The following is a 17,723-nucleotide window of genomic DNA, read 5'->3' as shown; positions in this document are numbered from 1 at the left end:
TATTGGATATGTAATCATGCCCAAAAAGATTTACATTAATCAAATGCAAATATCAGCAATAACATTGAAAATACATTTTATCAGCTTCACTCACCACATTGGTTGACTTTGTAGATCTACAATTACAGGCTCCACTTGTTGCTTTGCATACTTTATTACCCCCTTCATTTTATTATCCATTTATTTAATTTCCAGACAAAATGGCCATTAGCTTTAATAGTTAATTTTTCAGGCAAGGTACCTGAGATCAGATATCTGATAGCCCACTTATATGTGGAAGGGGAAGTCAAAAGATTTTTCCACAAGCTGACACAGTTCCTTGGAGTCTTAATTAAAAGTCTGAGAAATTCTTTGGTCAAAATACCATGAATCAAACAACACAGCAGCAGTTTCCTCGTCTAAACAGCCCTGACAGGTTTCAGTACCAGTTCTTTTAATGCGATTGAGCTGCAGTGAGCAGACAGTTTGCTGGGTTCTCTTATTCTTGGCTCTTATTTTTGCCCAGTTCTCTTATATCTCCACTCTTATTTTGACTGTTTTTATTTATGGTTCTTTTATTTAGCTGTTCTCATTGTGTTTATTATGCACTGTGAGAAAATTTGTCAATGTGGTGTTTCCCTCAAGATTACATACTCAGTACCTTTAATTAGGGAATATAATTGTACCTTATTCTATAATAATGGCAGATTTTTAAATTGTGTTGATTCCATACACCGCATTCTATCTCCAGGACTTTGGAGACAGGTTGTTTTGTTTGACACAGTTCAGTAATGAAAGAAATATTCCTTACTCCTTCCAGTGAAGAGAATGTAATGTACCTTTAGGGAACAAAATTGGACTTAAACACCACTGTTGTACACACTGTCTGCACATTTAGTGACCAATAATATACCTCTTCTGTTCATGGCACACTCATTATTATCACACTCAGATATTCATGAAAAGAAGGTGGTACAAATCTAATGAGTTCCCTTATTATGTAATAAGGTGAGGAAAACAAGAACGGCAATCCAGATCTGAAAAATAAAGATTTTTCAATTCTGCTGTTGTGAGAATACGACTCAGTGTTTTGGGTCTGAAAGGATGTGAAGCTATCAAAAAGCTGTTTTGGAGAAAAAAAAAAGAACATCCGTGAACCAAACAAAAACGCTGCTGATATTTCTCATTAACCTCATAATTTATCTACAATTTAATAATTATCAGGACACCTAAAGAACCACAACTGTGCAGCTATTATTTGGGTTGTGGATCATTTCCAGGAAGAGTTGGTGTGTTCTCCCCTGTCGGCGTGGGTTTCCTCCGGGTGCTCCGGTTTCCTCCCATGGTTCAAAAACACATGTTGGTAGGTGGATTAGTGACTCAAAAGTGTCCTTAGGCGAGAGTGAATGTGTGAGTGATGCCCCCTCCAGGATGTGTTCCTGCCTTGTGCCCAGTGATTCCGGGTAGGCTCCAGACCTACCGCTACCCTGACCTGGATAAACGGTTTCAGACCATGAATGAATGAATTAATCATTTTCATGATTAGGATGGCACTCCAAAAAAGAATGGCATTTCTGTTGGTGTCTGATATTTTTTAATACCCAATTGGACATTTCCATATCCCAACACCCCTCAGTGCAGAGGAGATTGCTTCTAAAGGAGGGGCAAAAAGTTTAAATTAATTGAATTATCTTTTTCAAGGCACTGTAATCAATGTTATCTGTCTTGCTGTCTGTGTGGCTCCGAGGGGGGTTTCTCTGTTGCTGCCCTTACAAGAATCTCAGCCTCCTTACTGCAGAGGGAAGTGTTTTGTCATTGAACTTCCTGACTGCTACAAATATTCCTACTCCTAGATGGAGTGCACTAAAGCAGCTTCCAGTTCACCGAGACTGCTGGATGAGAGACGGATTTCAGCACATTCTCCTATCACTGTTCATTTACTGCTAATGATCCGCATGGAATCTCATGCTTGGCGTTTTTAGGCTTTTACTGCATGCATCTGTTAACTAATGGAACAGATAATCTGGGCCAGTGTTCTCCAAGTATGTTAAGCTGTCGACTAATGTGTTCGTAGCCACTTGATAAGGGGTGGTGTCTAGCTTGCTTCACGTCTCAGAGGAAGCATTTACTAACCCTCCCCTTCTCAGCTTAATAGCGCTGTGTCACCGCTGCAGTGTGTAGAAATGCCTTGTATGCTGTCATTTCTACTCTTTCGTGAAATTATGATGACGATTTGTTATGATGCAGCCTCAAAGGCAGGTGCTGCTATGATTAATTCTGAATCACAAACACCACTCCAGCTTAGTGCTTCATCAGTCCAGAGAAGGTCACTTCACTGATCCACAAGTCTATACTGGTCGAGTTAATACCATTTTAGATGCTTGGTATTCAGCATAGTGCCCTTAGGCTCGTGCAGCTGCTCCTTTCTGCTTTTCCTTGGAGATTAAATAGAAAATAATCTATTGTCTCACATAGAAAAAATTGCGGATGCACTTTGGACAGTTGTTGACTCCTCATAAATCATGGGGATCATCAGGGACATGGCGGGATATTAGGTGCAAAGCAAGAACATACCCTGGACAGTGTGCCATTCCATCACAGGGAAACACACACACACACACACACACACACCCTGTCACACACAACTGTGGACAATTTTACACATGCATTAATGGAATATGAATTTGGCATTATGCCAGACTCTTTGTACTGTGACATAAACCATCAGTTAGGAAATCATTCTGTGCTTTACTTACAGATTTAGAGGTCCTTATCAACCTTGTAATTTATGAAGACACGTTTACTTTATTCCACCGACAATTTATTTTTGTGTTTCTTGTTGTATATAATACACACTCCATTTCTGGTTAAATTCAGTTAAATTCTTTCATATTTTATGGGCAAGGAGTTGGAGGCTTCCTTGCTGTGATTTATGACATGGTCAGTGAATGTTGATTACAGAGGAGCCACAGATGCCACCATTTGGATGCAAGTGACTGCTGTAAGATTCTTCAGCTTGGCCCATTCCCTCTGGCTCTGGTAAAAGGAGGACACAATCAGCAGTTAGTATTGGTTTCAAATCCTCTTTTGTGAATGCTCACTTTACTATTAGCCCATTTAATCATTGCCCATAGGCTGACATATATTTTCATGAGATAACTCTTAAAGGTTCTGCAGAAATCGCAGTAACATGCTAACAGCTTAGCAACCAAAGAAAAGCCCTGTTGATATACAGTATACAGTACTGGGGTACAGTGCAGCATATTACTCTAATATTATTGGAGTTCTATAGCATTAAAATCTGTGTAAGTGTCCCCAGTGCACTTCTATAATGGGTGGAGCACCAGTTGTCCTCAGCAACACTGGCCCGACATCACCTTCACTCTATAGTAAAGTATACTGGAGTTGTAGATCCACCCTCAACAACAACAACAACAACCTAAGAACCAGTGACACATTAATCCACTCTATAGATACTGTAGCTATAGCTCCACCCATCATAATATTAGAGTCAGTGACTTCACCCCTTACACACCCACCACCAGAGACACACTCATCTAATTTATGGTTACTCTTTATATATATATATATATATATATATATATATATATATATATATATATATATATATATATATAACAATTTATTTTTAACTCATTCATCATTTTCTTTTCATAAAATCAGACGTGCTGTGCTCATGTTGTGGAATTAGAAACAATGTTTTTCCAGCTAGGTTTCAGAGAATTATGGGGATAATTATTATTTTTTAATATGAAAATGTACTATAGATTATGAAGTAAACTCCTGTGAGTAGGAAAATATATGCCTGATAATCAGAAACAGCCAAGCTGCGTAGCTGGAGTCTGATGCATCTGCACATTTCTTATAGACAGATAACACCAGGATGATGGGAACTGAAGTGTGAAGAAGGAAGAAAGAGCAGATGGTTCTAAAACACTACTTTAATGAGCGTAGTGTGATGGTGGAGGCAAGCCTAACTGACTGGAACGGACTCCTTCAAGATTTCTGTTGTTTACCGTAGTGATTTCAAATGAGTACAGAACCATATGTTTTACATTCCAAATACATCCAGACTTTGGAATGGTGTTTTAGTACACAGTAAAATCAACACAAATATGCTTCCACCATGTTGTGGCCTCCACATTTTTATCCAAAGTAAAACAGTACACAGTTTCAAAGTCAGGTTGCTGATTACTGTCTGAAACAACACACATTTCAGACACTGAGAAGGTGACTACAGTCTCAAATCCCTCAACCACAACCAGACCAAATGAAAAAGCAGCTTAAAGACAATAAAGCCTGCTCTAGCTGTTGAATGTAAGACAAATAGCACAGATTACAATGTTTCACACCAGTTTCTGAAATCAGTTAAGCGCTGAATGCATGATTCTTTAAAGAACTCAGTTGAAACCCATACATTGAAAAGATTGTTGGGTGAAAACCGTTCTTGAATGGCACTGCTCTAGAGTGGATTTAGGCCAATATATATTTATTTGCATATTCCTTCTGTACTTCTGTCTTGCTTTCATTCAAAAATTCATTCCTTTTTTTTTACTTTCTTCCAGGTAGGCTCTTTCTGCTAGTTAACCATCAGGCTGGGAGAGTGAGGGCAATCCATGCTTTCTCTGATGCCAGAGTTAGCCAGACTTTGACACAATTCTGTCATTAACACATTACCTTAAATACTCTTTGAAAGATAGGCAGCTGAAACTGTCCTCAAACATGTAATTGTTGCCAGTCTCATGACCAAATGGCATGGGTGTATGGAACAGTCATTGCTTAATTAGACATACTGCACACAGTGTCTCTGGACAACTTAACACTCTTGGAGAAGAGCATTAACTGTTCGGCTCTGTCACAGCTGACACATCACCATGCTGGAGAGCATTGTACTTCTGGAGAGTGGAGAAGGAGGGCCATCCCACCCACTTGGTCTCAAGGACTCCCAGCTTGTCCAGTTTGTAGTCACTGCCAATCATTGTCATTTTAATCATTTCCCCTAGTTGCTAGATGCACATGGAAAGTGAGCAGGTAGAAGACTTGTCTATGGTCTATGTCTCAGGAGAGCAGTGGAAGCTCTAAATCACATCGAGTTAGATATTCTGCAAACACAACCTTGTCCCCCGTTTAATAAACTAATATCTCCACCCTTCGTCCGCTCGTGACCCATATACTTTCTGCCGATTGATCAAACTATCGCACACGTCACTGCTGGAAAACTGCACCCGGGCTTTTGCATTTTGGCGCGTGGCGCGGTCAAAAGCACGGGGCTCGCGCCCAGCCGGTTGCACGGAAGCCACTGGAGGCAGTAAAACATCAGCTCCACACACACACACACACATACACAGCTCCAAGCGCCTCTCTCTCTTTCTCTCTTACACACACACAAACAGCTCCAGCGTTTCTCTCTCTCTCTCTCTCTCTCACACACACACACACACACTCTCTCTCACACACACAGACAGCTCCAGCGTCTCTCTCTCTCACACACACAGAAACAGCTCCAGTATCTCTCTCTCTCTCACACACACACACTCTCTCTCTCACACACACACAGACAGCTCCAGCGTCTCTCTCTCTCTCTCACACACACACACACAGACAGCTCCAGCGTCTCTCTCTCTCACACACACACAGCTTCAACGTCTCTCTCTCTCTCTCACACACACACACACACACACACACAGCTCCAGTGTCTCTTTCTTTCTCTCTCTCTCTCTTTCTCTCCCTCACTCACTCACACAGCTCCAGCATCTCCCTTTCTCTCTCTCACACACACCGGAGTTCAGAGAGAGAGAGAGAGAGAGGGCTGCAGTTCACACACGGCGCATCTACATCACGCGCAGCAATGCTGAAGGCTGGGGCGCCGCGTGCAGGGTTAAACTCTCCCCATTCTCCACTGCACTGAGAAAGAGAACGAGCTCGCGCGTGCTGCCCGAACTCCACTGCCCGCACGCGCTCGCGGCGCTCTGTCGGACTGCGTTTACAGCACGAGCGTCGGCATGGCTAAAGAGGCTCGAGGCAAAGGTAAGTTGACAATGGCAGCGTCCAGTGTCGCTTAATGTTGTAAACAGCGGGAGAGAGAGAGAGCGGAGTGGGCTTGACCTCGCGCCAGTTAGGCGCACGCGACTTTTCTCGCCAGTCTGTTGGAATGCGTGCACGCTGTGGGCAAGAGCGTGCGCGGCGCATCACGCCCACCCGCTCTATTGATTTGTTTATAGCGCCGAGGAGCGTGTTATAGCAACGTGTTCTGTTTACTGAGTGAGCTACTGAGAGTGCTTTAAGCGCAGTTAGTGTTCAACAGGCAAATGTACAAGGTCAGTTTATAGTGGCACACAGACCCTGCGCGTGCAAGGCAAAATGTGTGTTCTCTCTATGTCCAGAACTTCTAACGAGTCTGTTCGTCTACTTTATGGTGCAACCATTAAGGACACAGATGGTGTGCTATTTAGTGTCCACAGCTTTTATGACCTTTATAAAAATCCGAGAAATGAAGTAGCTGCATATAAGCCTGACGTCACCATGCCCAGTGCCAGGAGTGGGCTAGACTGGAGCAGAGGATCTGTTTTCTCTGGAGGGATGGGGCTCTCTGTGTCTGACGTGTCTGGGATGTGATTTTTGTGCAGTTTGATCCAACATCTGTACCATGACTTACTAATATTCTCAAGGCTGAATGCCATTAGGGCCTTGCAGAAATGTTCAAAATCTTGGAAACCTTCCCAGAACTTGAAGTTGCCAATGCAGCAAAGTGTGGCAAACTATCTATAAGGAAATGCTGGATGAGATGTCCAGGTACCTTTGGCCACATTGTGTATATTGCTTGATATATGAATTAACAGTAGGTCTATTTCTGAAATTTCCAGTGTGCTTTCAATATGTTCTGAATGTGGCGTTGTGTGCACAGCAGAGTATTCACTGCACCCTGAAACAGAAAGGTTCCTGAACTGCTTTTGGCCTTTGTGCACTTTTCTAAGAGAAACGCTTTCATCTGGAATGAAACTTTTCCATTATGTGGAGGTGTAACTTTACACGCATGCGTCTCAGCCGCAGAAACAAAATCTGAGGAAGCATTCACAGAGAGGCGCTTTAGGGAAACAACAATGGTCCTACAATCGCATTAGTCCAACATACGCTTTCTGGCATCTTTACTTTGAGGAGTATAGTATCATTTACACTGACAAAGCTGAGCACTCTGCATCATAACCTTCTCATGTTTCTCCAATGGGTGGCACAGTGGTGCTGCAGGCAGTGCCACTGTTACACAGCTCCAGGGTCCTGTGGTTTGGGTCTGGTCTCTGTCTCAGGGCACTTCATGAGAAGAGTTTGGTGTGTTCTCTCTGTGTCTGTGTGGGTTTCGTCCGAGTGCCCTAGTTTCCTGCCACAGTCCAAAGCACATATTCATAGGTGGATTGGCTGTGTGAAAATGTCCATAAGTGTGAGGGTGTGAGTGACTGGGTGAGTGTGTGATGCCCAGAGATGGACTTGCGCCCAATGTTTCAAGGGGGGCTTTGGTACCTGTGCAAATCTGATCAGAATGAAGCCTTTAGAGATGTCACAACAACACAAACCATAGTTGATGATGTAGGTTACAATAAGAATTATAGCTCTTGCATTAACAAGATAGCAATTTGCAAATATTTTATAAAAATTATTCATTGTTCCTCATTACTGTGATATTTCACCAAAGTAATTCAGCAGTGATTTTATGTGTCTGCATCCCACTGATGGTGAAGGTCATTTACTCATTAATGGCTGACATAAAGCATGATAGTAGTACTGTATGTTGGATGGTGTTGTGTAAGTGAGATGACATTCTACAATAAAGTAAACTGTAGCTGAGCTGCTGTGATTAAAGATAAAGTTGCTGTTAACTCATATACTGTTATATACAGTGCATTATCTTTAGTTGTTCACACAGGAAACTGCAAATAGCCTGATCTAGGCATCCAGACTAGAGGTTAATCCTTTCTCACATCCGTGCTATTTAATTATCAGAGCACTCCTCATTTCTCTCTCACATGGACAGCAGAGCAATATTGCTGCTTTTAACAGGGGGACGTGGTATCTTCTAAATTACAGTAGACATGGGGAGAGAAGGGTGAGGAGGGGGCTTTTGTTTTTCATTTACCAGAGTAGTAATGAGATCCTCAGTCACTGATTCCAGGGCCTTGTTTCTGGGCCAATTATGCTTTATTGTTTTTGTCATAATAGGGTCAAGTATGTCACATCACCCACACATCAAAGAGCACGTCAGATTACTGAAAAACTGGAGAGTGTGCACATTTATTGTTTCTTCAACTTATAACGAGAATTCCCATTGGCTTTCAAAGAAATGTATTATTGCTATGACACCTGTTACACCATCCAAGTATAAGGATGCACAAACAGCATGCTCTGAAAAAGCTGCACATGAGCCTAAAGCCATAATTCTGCAGTGGACCGCATTCTCTGGAATGATGACGCATGATGCAGTGGCATCCTCACAGCAATGTTCTAAGATCTAGTGTAATGCCTTCCTGAAGAAGATGAGATGTTACTGTAGGAAAGGGGGACAAACTACCTCTTAAGAGCCTTAATTTCAAAGGATTTTCACACACACTTGGTCATACAGTGTAGATTAATCTTATTATCAGTGAGATTACTGAATGCTGCAGGACTCCAGTGAATGTGGAGTGATTATAAACTGATTAAGCTGTTTTATTTGAGCATAGTTAACATGGGATGAATAGCATGGAATGATTGCTGTAGTGAAATAATTATGCACAAGGAGTATATGGAATGCAAATGACATGACTTCGGGTATCACTAATTTGCAATTCCATATGCACTCCTGGAGAACAGTTCTAAATAACAGTAGCAGCACAGTAGGTTCCTTTTTGTAAATTCATTCATTCATTCATTCATTCTCTGTAACTGCTTATCTAGTTTAGTGTCACGGTGGATGGCCTACACGAAATCACTGGGCGCAAGGCAGGACCACACCCTGGTTTAAAAAATTAAAAAAATGAATAATAATTTGGAGATGAATAATATAATATTAGCTCCGGTTTCATCCCCGGTCCAAAAACACATGTTGTTAGGTGGATTGGTGACTCCAAAGTGTCAATAAGTGTGAGTGAATGTGTGAGTGTGTGTTGCCCTGTGAAGGACTGGTGCCCGCGCTGGGGTGTGTTCCTGTCTTTCAATGGAAGTCGTTGTAAAAAGATTTTATTCCCTGTCATTTTAGAGCATTTCTATTGCTCCATTCAGCATGAAAATTTCACACAATGTCTTCAAATGATGATCCACAAAAATGGAGATACATGTTTGTAATTGGACAGTATTGAGATAATTCTTATGTAATGCGTTCTTGATTTTTAACTCATGCATTCATTCACTAAACTTCACCCTTTAACATTCTGAAGGACATATCATTCATTTAAAAGAGGTTATTTCTTTGCTTTTGACGATCTTCTTTTGATTAGTAGCAGAACATTTCAACAAATTCATTTTATAAATGAATTAAAGCTCTTGCAGATGGTACGATTTAAGGTTATATCTTAAACATTATTGTACGAATTAGAAAAAAAACATGGTTACATATATTGCATAAGCATGCTTCTATATATGTACATTGTTTGAATCGCATGGTCTCTTGAATTACCTTCCAGCCATGGCACTTCAACTTTATCTTCTTGATCTTGGACTGGAACTGAGGAATTATTCATATCTTATCTGACATCCTGAATGGCCTTGAACGGAAGAATGGAGTCCGGATTTTCAGCTCCCTCCAAAATGTTTGTGCTCTGCCTAATTTGCACAGTGATTTGGATAGAGCACAGAGCTAAAAATAGAGCCATACAAGAGGCAATGACAGACAGCCGGTCCAGGCTCACTGCTACTCTGCAGTCCTCCGAGAGATTGAGGAGGAGCCACAGAGAGAGCAAATAATCGCAGTCTTTCATGACTGCTTGGTGCTCTGCAGCTTGGTTTGTGTCCCCCAGAACATAAAGAATCAGTTTGTTTGAGCTCCAACAGCAGCAGAGGCAGAGAGGTGCAAAGATCTGACTTCTGACCAGTGAAAGAGAAATATTCTTGTACAAAATACCGTATGGAGACCCAGTTATGGAAATCAGCAATGTTTCTTCTTAAATTGACAATGTTAATCGAGAGTCCTTCACCCTTTTCTCACCCAGAAGCTTTTACAAAAGATGTTGGAATATTGCTTTGAGAATTTGATGACATTAAACCATGAGAGCTTTAGTGAATTCCGGTACTGATTTTGGACGATTAGGAATTCCAACTCATTCCTGAAGTACAAAATGCAGCACCATCACCAGAGATCAAATTTTGACTGCTAATGTTGAAAAAGTGCGGTTCTATATGAAATGGTTTGTTCTACAGGAATATGCCAGTGTAGGAACATGCGGCATAGTGTGAGGCAGAAATAATCTCCAATGAAAACATATGTTTAACTCTTTTAACGTTACAATTAATTGCTGTCAGAACTAAAACTTGCATCTCTATTTCTGGCTTTTTTCAAAAAGTTGTCATAATCTGAATGTCTGCTCTTTACTTTGTTTTCAAGTTTCATGATGAAATGCCTAGAAGTGTCATTTGCAATTTGAACCTGATTGAGTAAGTGATCGAGTGAGTTACGTTGTTGAAATAGTCGTCCAGTAGGGGTTATCACACCAGGGTTAGCCCGCATCGCAGGCATAGTGAAGTGTATTTGCTCACTTGAACTCATGTAGTGGGCAAGAAAAACTCACTGAATCAAACTTTCTGTGATATTTTAGCTGTGTTCTTGTCCTTTCTGTGTTAACTATTCACCTAATTGTAAATAACAGTGCTTCACCTTTTGAACAGCGTAAATCCAATTAGAAAATGTTATGAATTACCTCATCTAATTATTGAATATAGGTTCCCCCTGTGAATTAAAATCTTTGGTATACATTTTTAGGTCTTTCATTTATTAGGCAGAGTCTTATTATATGTTACATGAAATCCAATAGATGTCACATTGTATGCTTTATTTGCAACGCAGAAAACTACACACAAGAAGGATATATGCTTTGAACTCACATAAACATCTGCCTTCCCATTACCAAAATATCAATGACCATTTTATGTTTTGCAGCCAATGGTAGTCTGGTAAAACTATACTTGCTTTGTCTTGTTCACATTGACTTCCAGTATATGTTAATAATTCATTCATTCATTATCTGTAATGATATCTGTAATCTGTATCCAATTCAGGGTCGCGGGGGGTCCAGAGCCTACCTGGAATCATTGGGCGCTAGGCACCCCTGGAGGGGGCGCCAGTCCTTCACAGGGCAACACAGACACACACACTTTTGAGTCGCCAATCCACCTACCAACGTGTGTTTTTGGACTGTGGGAGGAAACCGGAGCACCCGGAGGAAACCCACGCGGACACAGGGAGAACACACCAACTCCTCACAGACAGTCACCCGAAAGAAACCCACGCGAACACGGGGAGAACACACCAACTCCTCACAGACAGTCACCCGGAGCGGGAATCGAACCCACAACCTCCAGGTCCCTGGAGCTCTGTGACTGCGCCACCGTGCCGCCCTATGTTAATAATGTTCAAATTAATTTATGATTTCTGAGATAAATGCTCTTGCACAGCTGCAATATGAACACTCACAAGTTCAACAGTTAACTGTTTAGACAGTAAATAAAACAGCTGTGTTTGCCTTCTATTCCTCATGACTCAAAGATCCAATCATCACATACAGTATATAAAGATGTGAGCTGGTTTCTTTACCATGAACCATTTTACATCAGACCACTCTGAATGATTTACATCTCTATGACTGAATTATTTAGATTTTACTGGAAAATCAGTGGCATTCCATTTGAAATCTTCTGGTAGAAGGACTGTGATTAGGAGTCATCATTATGACTGGAATGTGGTAAACATAACCTGCAGAGCTTTCAAAGCCTTGTCCAGCCTTGCCAGTAGCTGAGCTCCTTTCAGACACAGAAAGGTGAATCAGAGTAGAATGCTGTCTTCTTAGCCAACTGAAGAGTGAGATGTAAAAGCAGCTAAAGCTGTCAGAAACTGGAGGATGTTTATTTGCCCCAAAATTACACTGAAGAAGATAATGTAAAAAGGAAATTAGGTTATTATATCTCACACGAATTGCATGATTCATAGAAAAGCAGGTTCTTAAAAGATCATGTATAAAGATTATCAGTGCCCTTCCTTAAGCTTTATTGGACATTGCAATAACCCCTTTCAAGGTAATGAAAATATGTGGAAAAACTTCTCTCTCTTAATGAGCTGATGGCCCCTTCCGTGTCCCCCATTACTCCATAGTGGTAGCCAAAATGCATGTCTGTTAGCTGATGTAACAAAATAAGCAGTCGGTGTACTCCTTATAGCATGCCGAGCTGTCCAGTGAAGTAGTGTTAGCAGATATTAGCAGTTTGAAGATATGGTGTCTTGGAAAAACGTCTTGAAAATCTCTTTACATGACACTGAGGAATCGGGCTGATGATGAAAAAGAAAAAAAAAATATAAAGTATACATTTGTCAGTGTAATATATAAGGGGCACTGCAGTCAGAATCAAATCAGAACAGGCCTTAAGGTGTTAAATTTCTCCTTGTGTTGTACCAAGGGATGCTCACAAATTCCTCCTGTGCACACTTAGGTCATCCTTTGGCTAAACCCCAATCAAAGTAGACAAAACACCAGTCTTATATGGAAAATGCAAACTAGCAATCAAAACAAAACCAACAGGCTACATCTTGGGATAGCCAAGACACTATATGAGTTTCCATATTTTATCAAAGTGAAGAATAGGAGTACCACCGGCTTTAGGGATTGGTGGCCTAGAGCATGAATAATTGTGAATTTCAGATTGCCTTTGCACCTAATGGCACCAAAACATCAGCTATTTCTGAAATGAATTCAGCAACATTTTGTTAAGCATGCCATCAAAGTACCACAACAAATGCTCATCTACTACAACACTCTCCCCCTGAGTCCTCCAGCTCTTTTGGTGCAATCATGTTTAGAACTTTGCTGATTTTTCTCCCACAGGTGGAATCTAATCAATTCACTAGTGGATCATTTAAACAAGCCATACATTTTATTGTTTGATTACATTTGTAGAACACTTGTTTGACAGCATTTGTAGTACTGCATACATTCATGTTGTCCTGATACATTTTCAGCAAAATGAACATGACTTTTTGACCACTGATTTCTCATTTTATGCTGCTCACGCTCATTCTGTTTACAGCTAAAGATAATGGAATCAGATTTTCTTGCGCAAAATGATTTATATAATTACCATTTAGGCATGTAATTTCCAGCCCATGTCAGAATGGATGATACTAAAACAAGAAACCTTTTCATATGCAGTGTGGAGATGCATTTTTATGAGCTGTAATTTGTTTCCTAAAATGTTACAGATGCATGTTACAGATGGTTTTGACTTTGGGTAGTTTTATGGAGAATCAAATGGTAAAATGAGAGGGGATATGACAACTATTACAATAGGGACAATGTCAACAAAAAATAGTGCATTAGAATTGTATTGTAATTGGTATAGCATACAGCCTTCCATAAAACAGTCTGGATTTCGCTTCCCTGCTTTGAAAAGAACACCATGCACTATGGATAAAAGTCTTTGGGCAAGAATCCTAATACTAAAATAGCTATTGTTTGTAATGTGATTAAAAGTTGCTCTAGATTGCATCATCTGCCAGTTGGAATCAAATAATATTTTAAGTGGTTCATTTAAATAAGCTTATATTTAAGCTTTTTATTTTTTTTTATTTAACTCAAAGTGTTTCCTTAATTCTTTGATATAAAGGGGTTGGACAGTGAAACTGAAACACCTGTCATTTTAGTGTGGGAGGTTTCATGGCTAAATTGGACCAGCCTGGTGGTCTTCATTAATTGCACATTGCACCAGTAAGAGCAGAGTGTGAAGGTTCAATTAGCAGAGGGTAAGAGCACAGTTTTGCTCAAAATATTGCAATGCACACAACATTATGGGTGACATAGCAGAGTTCAAAAGAGGACAAATTGTTGGTGCACGTCTTGCTGCATCTGTGACTAAGACAGCAAGTCTTTGTGATGTATCAAGAGCCACGGTGTCCTGGGTAATGTCAGCATACCACCAAGAAGGACGAAACACATCCAACAAGATTAACTGTGGACGCAAGAGGAAGCTGTCTGAAAGGGATGTTCGAGTGCTAACCCGGATTGTATCCAAAAAACATAAAACCACGGCTGCCCAAATCACGGCAGAATTAAATGTGCACCTCAACTCTCCTGTTTCCACCAGAACTGTCCGTCAGGAGCTACACAGGGGCAATATACACGGCCGGGCTGCTATAGCCAAACCTTTGGTCAATCATGCCAATACCAAATGTTGGTTTCAATGGTGCAAGGAGTGCAAATCTTGGGCTGTGGACAATGTGAAACATGTATTGTTCTCTGATGAGTCCACCTTTACTGTTTTCTCCACATCCGGGAGAGTTACGGTGTGGAGAAGCACCAAAGAAGCGTACCACCCAGACTGTTGCATGTCCAGAGTGAAGCATGGGGGTGGATCAGTGATGGTTTGGCCATATCATGGCATTCCCTTGGCCCAATACTTGTGCTAGATGGGCGTGTCACTGCCAAGGACTACTGAACCATTCTGCAGGACCATGTGCATCCAATGGTACAAACATTGTATCCTGAAGGCGGTGCCGTGTATCAGGACGACAATGCACCGATACACACAGCAAGACTGGTGAAAGATTGGTTTGATGAACATGAAAGTGAAGTGAACATCTCCCATGGTCTGCACAGTCACCAGATCTAAATATTATTGAGCCACTTTGGGGTGTTTTGGAGGAGAAAGTCAGGAAACGTTTTCCTCCACCAGCATCACGTAGTGACCTGACCACTATCCTGCAAGAAGAATGGCTTAAAATCCCTCTGACCACTGTGCAGGACTTGTAAATGTCATTCCCAAATCGAATTGATGCTGTATTGGCTGCAAACGGAGGCCCTACACTATACTAATAAATTATTGAGGTCTAAAACCAGGTGTTTCAATTTCATTGTCCAACCCCTGTATGTAATAGCAATAATCGAATTATAACTTATATACTCAGTGGTTTAATATAAATGCTGAGTAGTAAAATATTGGATCTGTAATATCCGATAACACTCAAAAGTTTCATAGCGGAAAAATAGACAATGTAATAATCTATAAAGTCACATTTTCACAGCAGATTCACCGCTCTTGAATCAAAACTGATGTAAAATTATCAATGATTGTTTTAAAGGTATTCAGTTTTAATACTCAAAGTTGTAATTTACTGATAAGTGAGCCAGGGTTTGCGGCTGACATCGATTCTGGTAATAAATGCTTTTTCATAGTTTGCATTGTGGTTGTAATGGCCAGAATTACACTTTGTGTCGGTGGAACCCAAGCTTTGTTGATGACAAATAGTTAATTAGGTTTTTGAGATTTACGGATGAACAAGGCGAATAAAGGTAGCGTCTGCTAACTTTAGCCTGTTTAGCTCACTTTTTATCTTTGAACACTTATTCTGGTACTAGGTGCTTTTCTATCCATTACTGTGTGGTTGTAATGGCTAGAGTACCACCAAAGTTACATTTTGTGCTTGTCCAGTGTATATTATGAGCAATATAGCTTTTATCCTCTGTTTTATCCTGTATAGCTTTTATACTCAGCAACAAGTAGTGGGAGCCCAGGAGACAAAAAAAATATAAATTAAAAAAAAAAATAAATAAAAAGCCAGTTCTTACATAGTATTCTTTAAAGGACAATTCCAAAGTAGAGTTTGAAAGTGGACTGACATGGATTTCAGTGATGCAAGTGTACAGTTCATGGCTGTCTGTGGATGTTTTTCGAGTTTGTCTTTGTGCATTTGCTAGCAGTCAGGTTATGACAAAAGTGGTTGTGATAGCACCTGAGGTATTCTGTTAAGTGCGGATACCCCTGTGAAGCAGCTACATCTGAATTCCTTCAGTGCTGTGACCTTGTTCTCTGCTTTTTGTAGCCCTGGCCATGGCCCTGGCTGTGGTGTTTCTTAGTTAAACATTTCCTTGTAAGCTTTGTCTTCAGCGCACTGTGGTCTGTATAGATTGGCCTAGCTCCTGGGCCTGCAATCATCAAAAGTGCAGAACAGCATTGTTTTAGTCTTTTCCATTGAAGTGTGCTTTAACTGTAATGCAAAGTTGTTTATCACATGGGTGTTTTCAGTGTAGCAGGGGCATATGTGCTGTTTCACAGTAGAGAGTGCCGCTCCAAGCAGAGAGCTGCCAAACGGAGGTGTTTACCAGCCGAACAGCACATATGCTGTGGGAACACTCGCTCACCATGGTGACACGATCAGAGGGGCATGCAAGTATTCCACTGAGAGCCTGGCAGTTTAGAGCAATAGCTGATTGAGAGATGGATCTCTCATTTTTTAAAATTTATTTATTTTTTGAAGCATGGTATTCTGGTTCACTGTTATTGTGCTATTTGACTGGGATTTGGCAGAATCTGTGAATGTAAGTGTGAGCCAGAATCAATCCTAATTCTGCTTTATTTAGGGAGAGGATTTTGCTAAAATTTTCTCTCCAATTTTACAAAATACCAGTCTCCATCAGGGGGTTTTTATATCTGAAAGTCCATTGTATACATTTGATACAATAAGTTTGGGTGTCACACTGCAATTAAACATGTAAAAAATTAAGCCAATATTACTAAGAGTAGCACCAACTTCAAGCAGCAAATACATTGTTTAAATATGCAATGTTTACTTATTTATCCACTCCTTATTCACATTTTCATTTCTAACTTATATGTACTTCAACTGGGCTGCCACAGTGGGGCAGCAGGTAGTGTTGCTGTCACACAGCTCCAGGGACCTGGAGGTTGTGGGTTCAAATCCCACTCCAGGTGATTGTCTGTGAGGAGTTTGGTGTTTTCTCCCTGTGTCCGCATGTGTTTCCTCCGGGTGCTCCGGTTGACTGGCCACTCAAAAGTGTCCATAGGGGTGTGTGTGTGTGTATCACCCTGGGGAAGGACTGGCACCCCCTCCAGGGTGTGATCCCGCCTTTCACCCAACAAGGCTCTGGACCTACAGCAACCCTGAATTGGATAAGCAGTTACAGACAATGAATTAATTAATTCCAACTGAACTCATTGCACAAACTGTTTAATGCTGTTTCCAAAACCACACCTGACTGCACTTTAATATTAATACTACTGAGTGCCCTACTAAAAATAATGCAGTACTTTTTAATACCCTATGTATTGTGCTAGTGTGTGGTTTGGGATAAAGCAGAAGTAACACACTGGGATTTGCTGTTGTTTAAATTAGCTATTATTTATGATTCCTACAGTAACAACATGAAAACCAAGATAGTTGATGTGCGAGACAGGAGAAAGGTGTTTTTGTGTTATTTTTATTTCATGTGTACAGTTTTGATCTTTAAAACCTGCTGAACCATTGAAAACACAATGGGAAAGGCACTGTGGTTTGTTTGGTCTATACTTGCAACATATAGTGTTGGCATGCTCACAGATACTTTATTGTCTGCGCTTTTTTTGTTTCACAGTGTTATGCATACTGAGCAAGATCTAATATTCCAAGTGATATCACACCTGTGCTAGAGAAGTGCTGTATCTTCCTTTTTACTCTGCATAAGTAGTGATCCTCAATCTTCCTGGTAGAACTGTGAAATGGC

At 40.8% G+C, this 17,723-nt stretch overlaps 1 protein-coding gene across 3 annotated transcripts in view; it reads left to right on the top strand.

The window, feature by feature from the left end:
* Positions 1-5,733: 5,733 nt before the first annotated feature.
* Positions 5,734-17,723, top strand: part of pitpnm3 (PITPNM family member 3) — a 103,386-nt gene continuing 91,396 nt past the window's right edge. For all 3 annotated transcript variants that reach the window (XM_066664385.1, XM_066664370.1, XM_066664360.1), the window contains exon 1: positions 5,734-6,027. In XM_066664385.1, the coding sequence (XP_066520482.1) occupies positions 6,003-6,027 (25 nt within the window). In that variant the 5' untranslated portion in view covers positions 5,734-6,002. The remainder of the gene's footprint in view (positions 6,028-17,723) is intronic.

This window comes from Hoplias malabaricus, chromosome 1 (genome assembly GCF_029633855.1).
Source record: "Hoplias malabaricus isolate fHopMal1 chromosome 1, fHopMal1.hap1, whole genome shotgun sequence".
Classification (NCBI taxonomy): domain Eukaryota; kingdom Metazoa; phylum Chordata; class Actinopteri; order Characiformes; family Erythrinidae; genus Hoplias; species Hoplias malabaricus.
The sequence above is the reverse complement of the archived record's forward strand: the minus strand, read 5'-3'. Positions and strand labels throughout refer to the sequence as shown.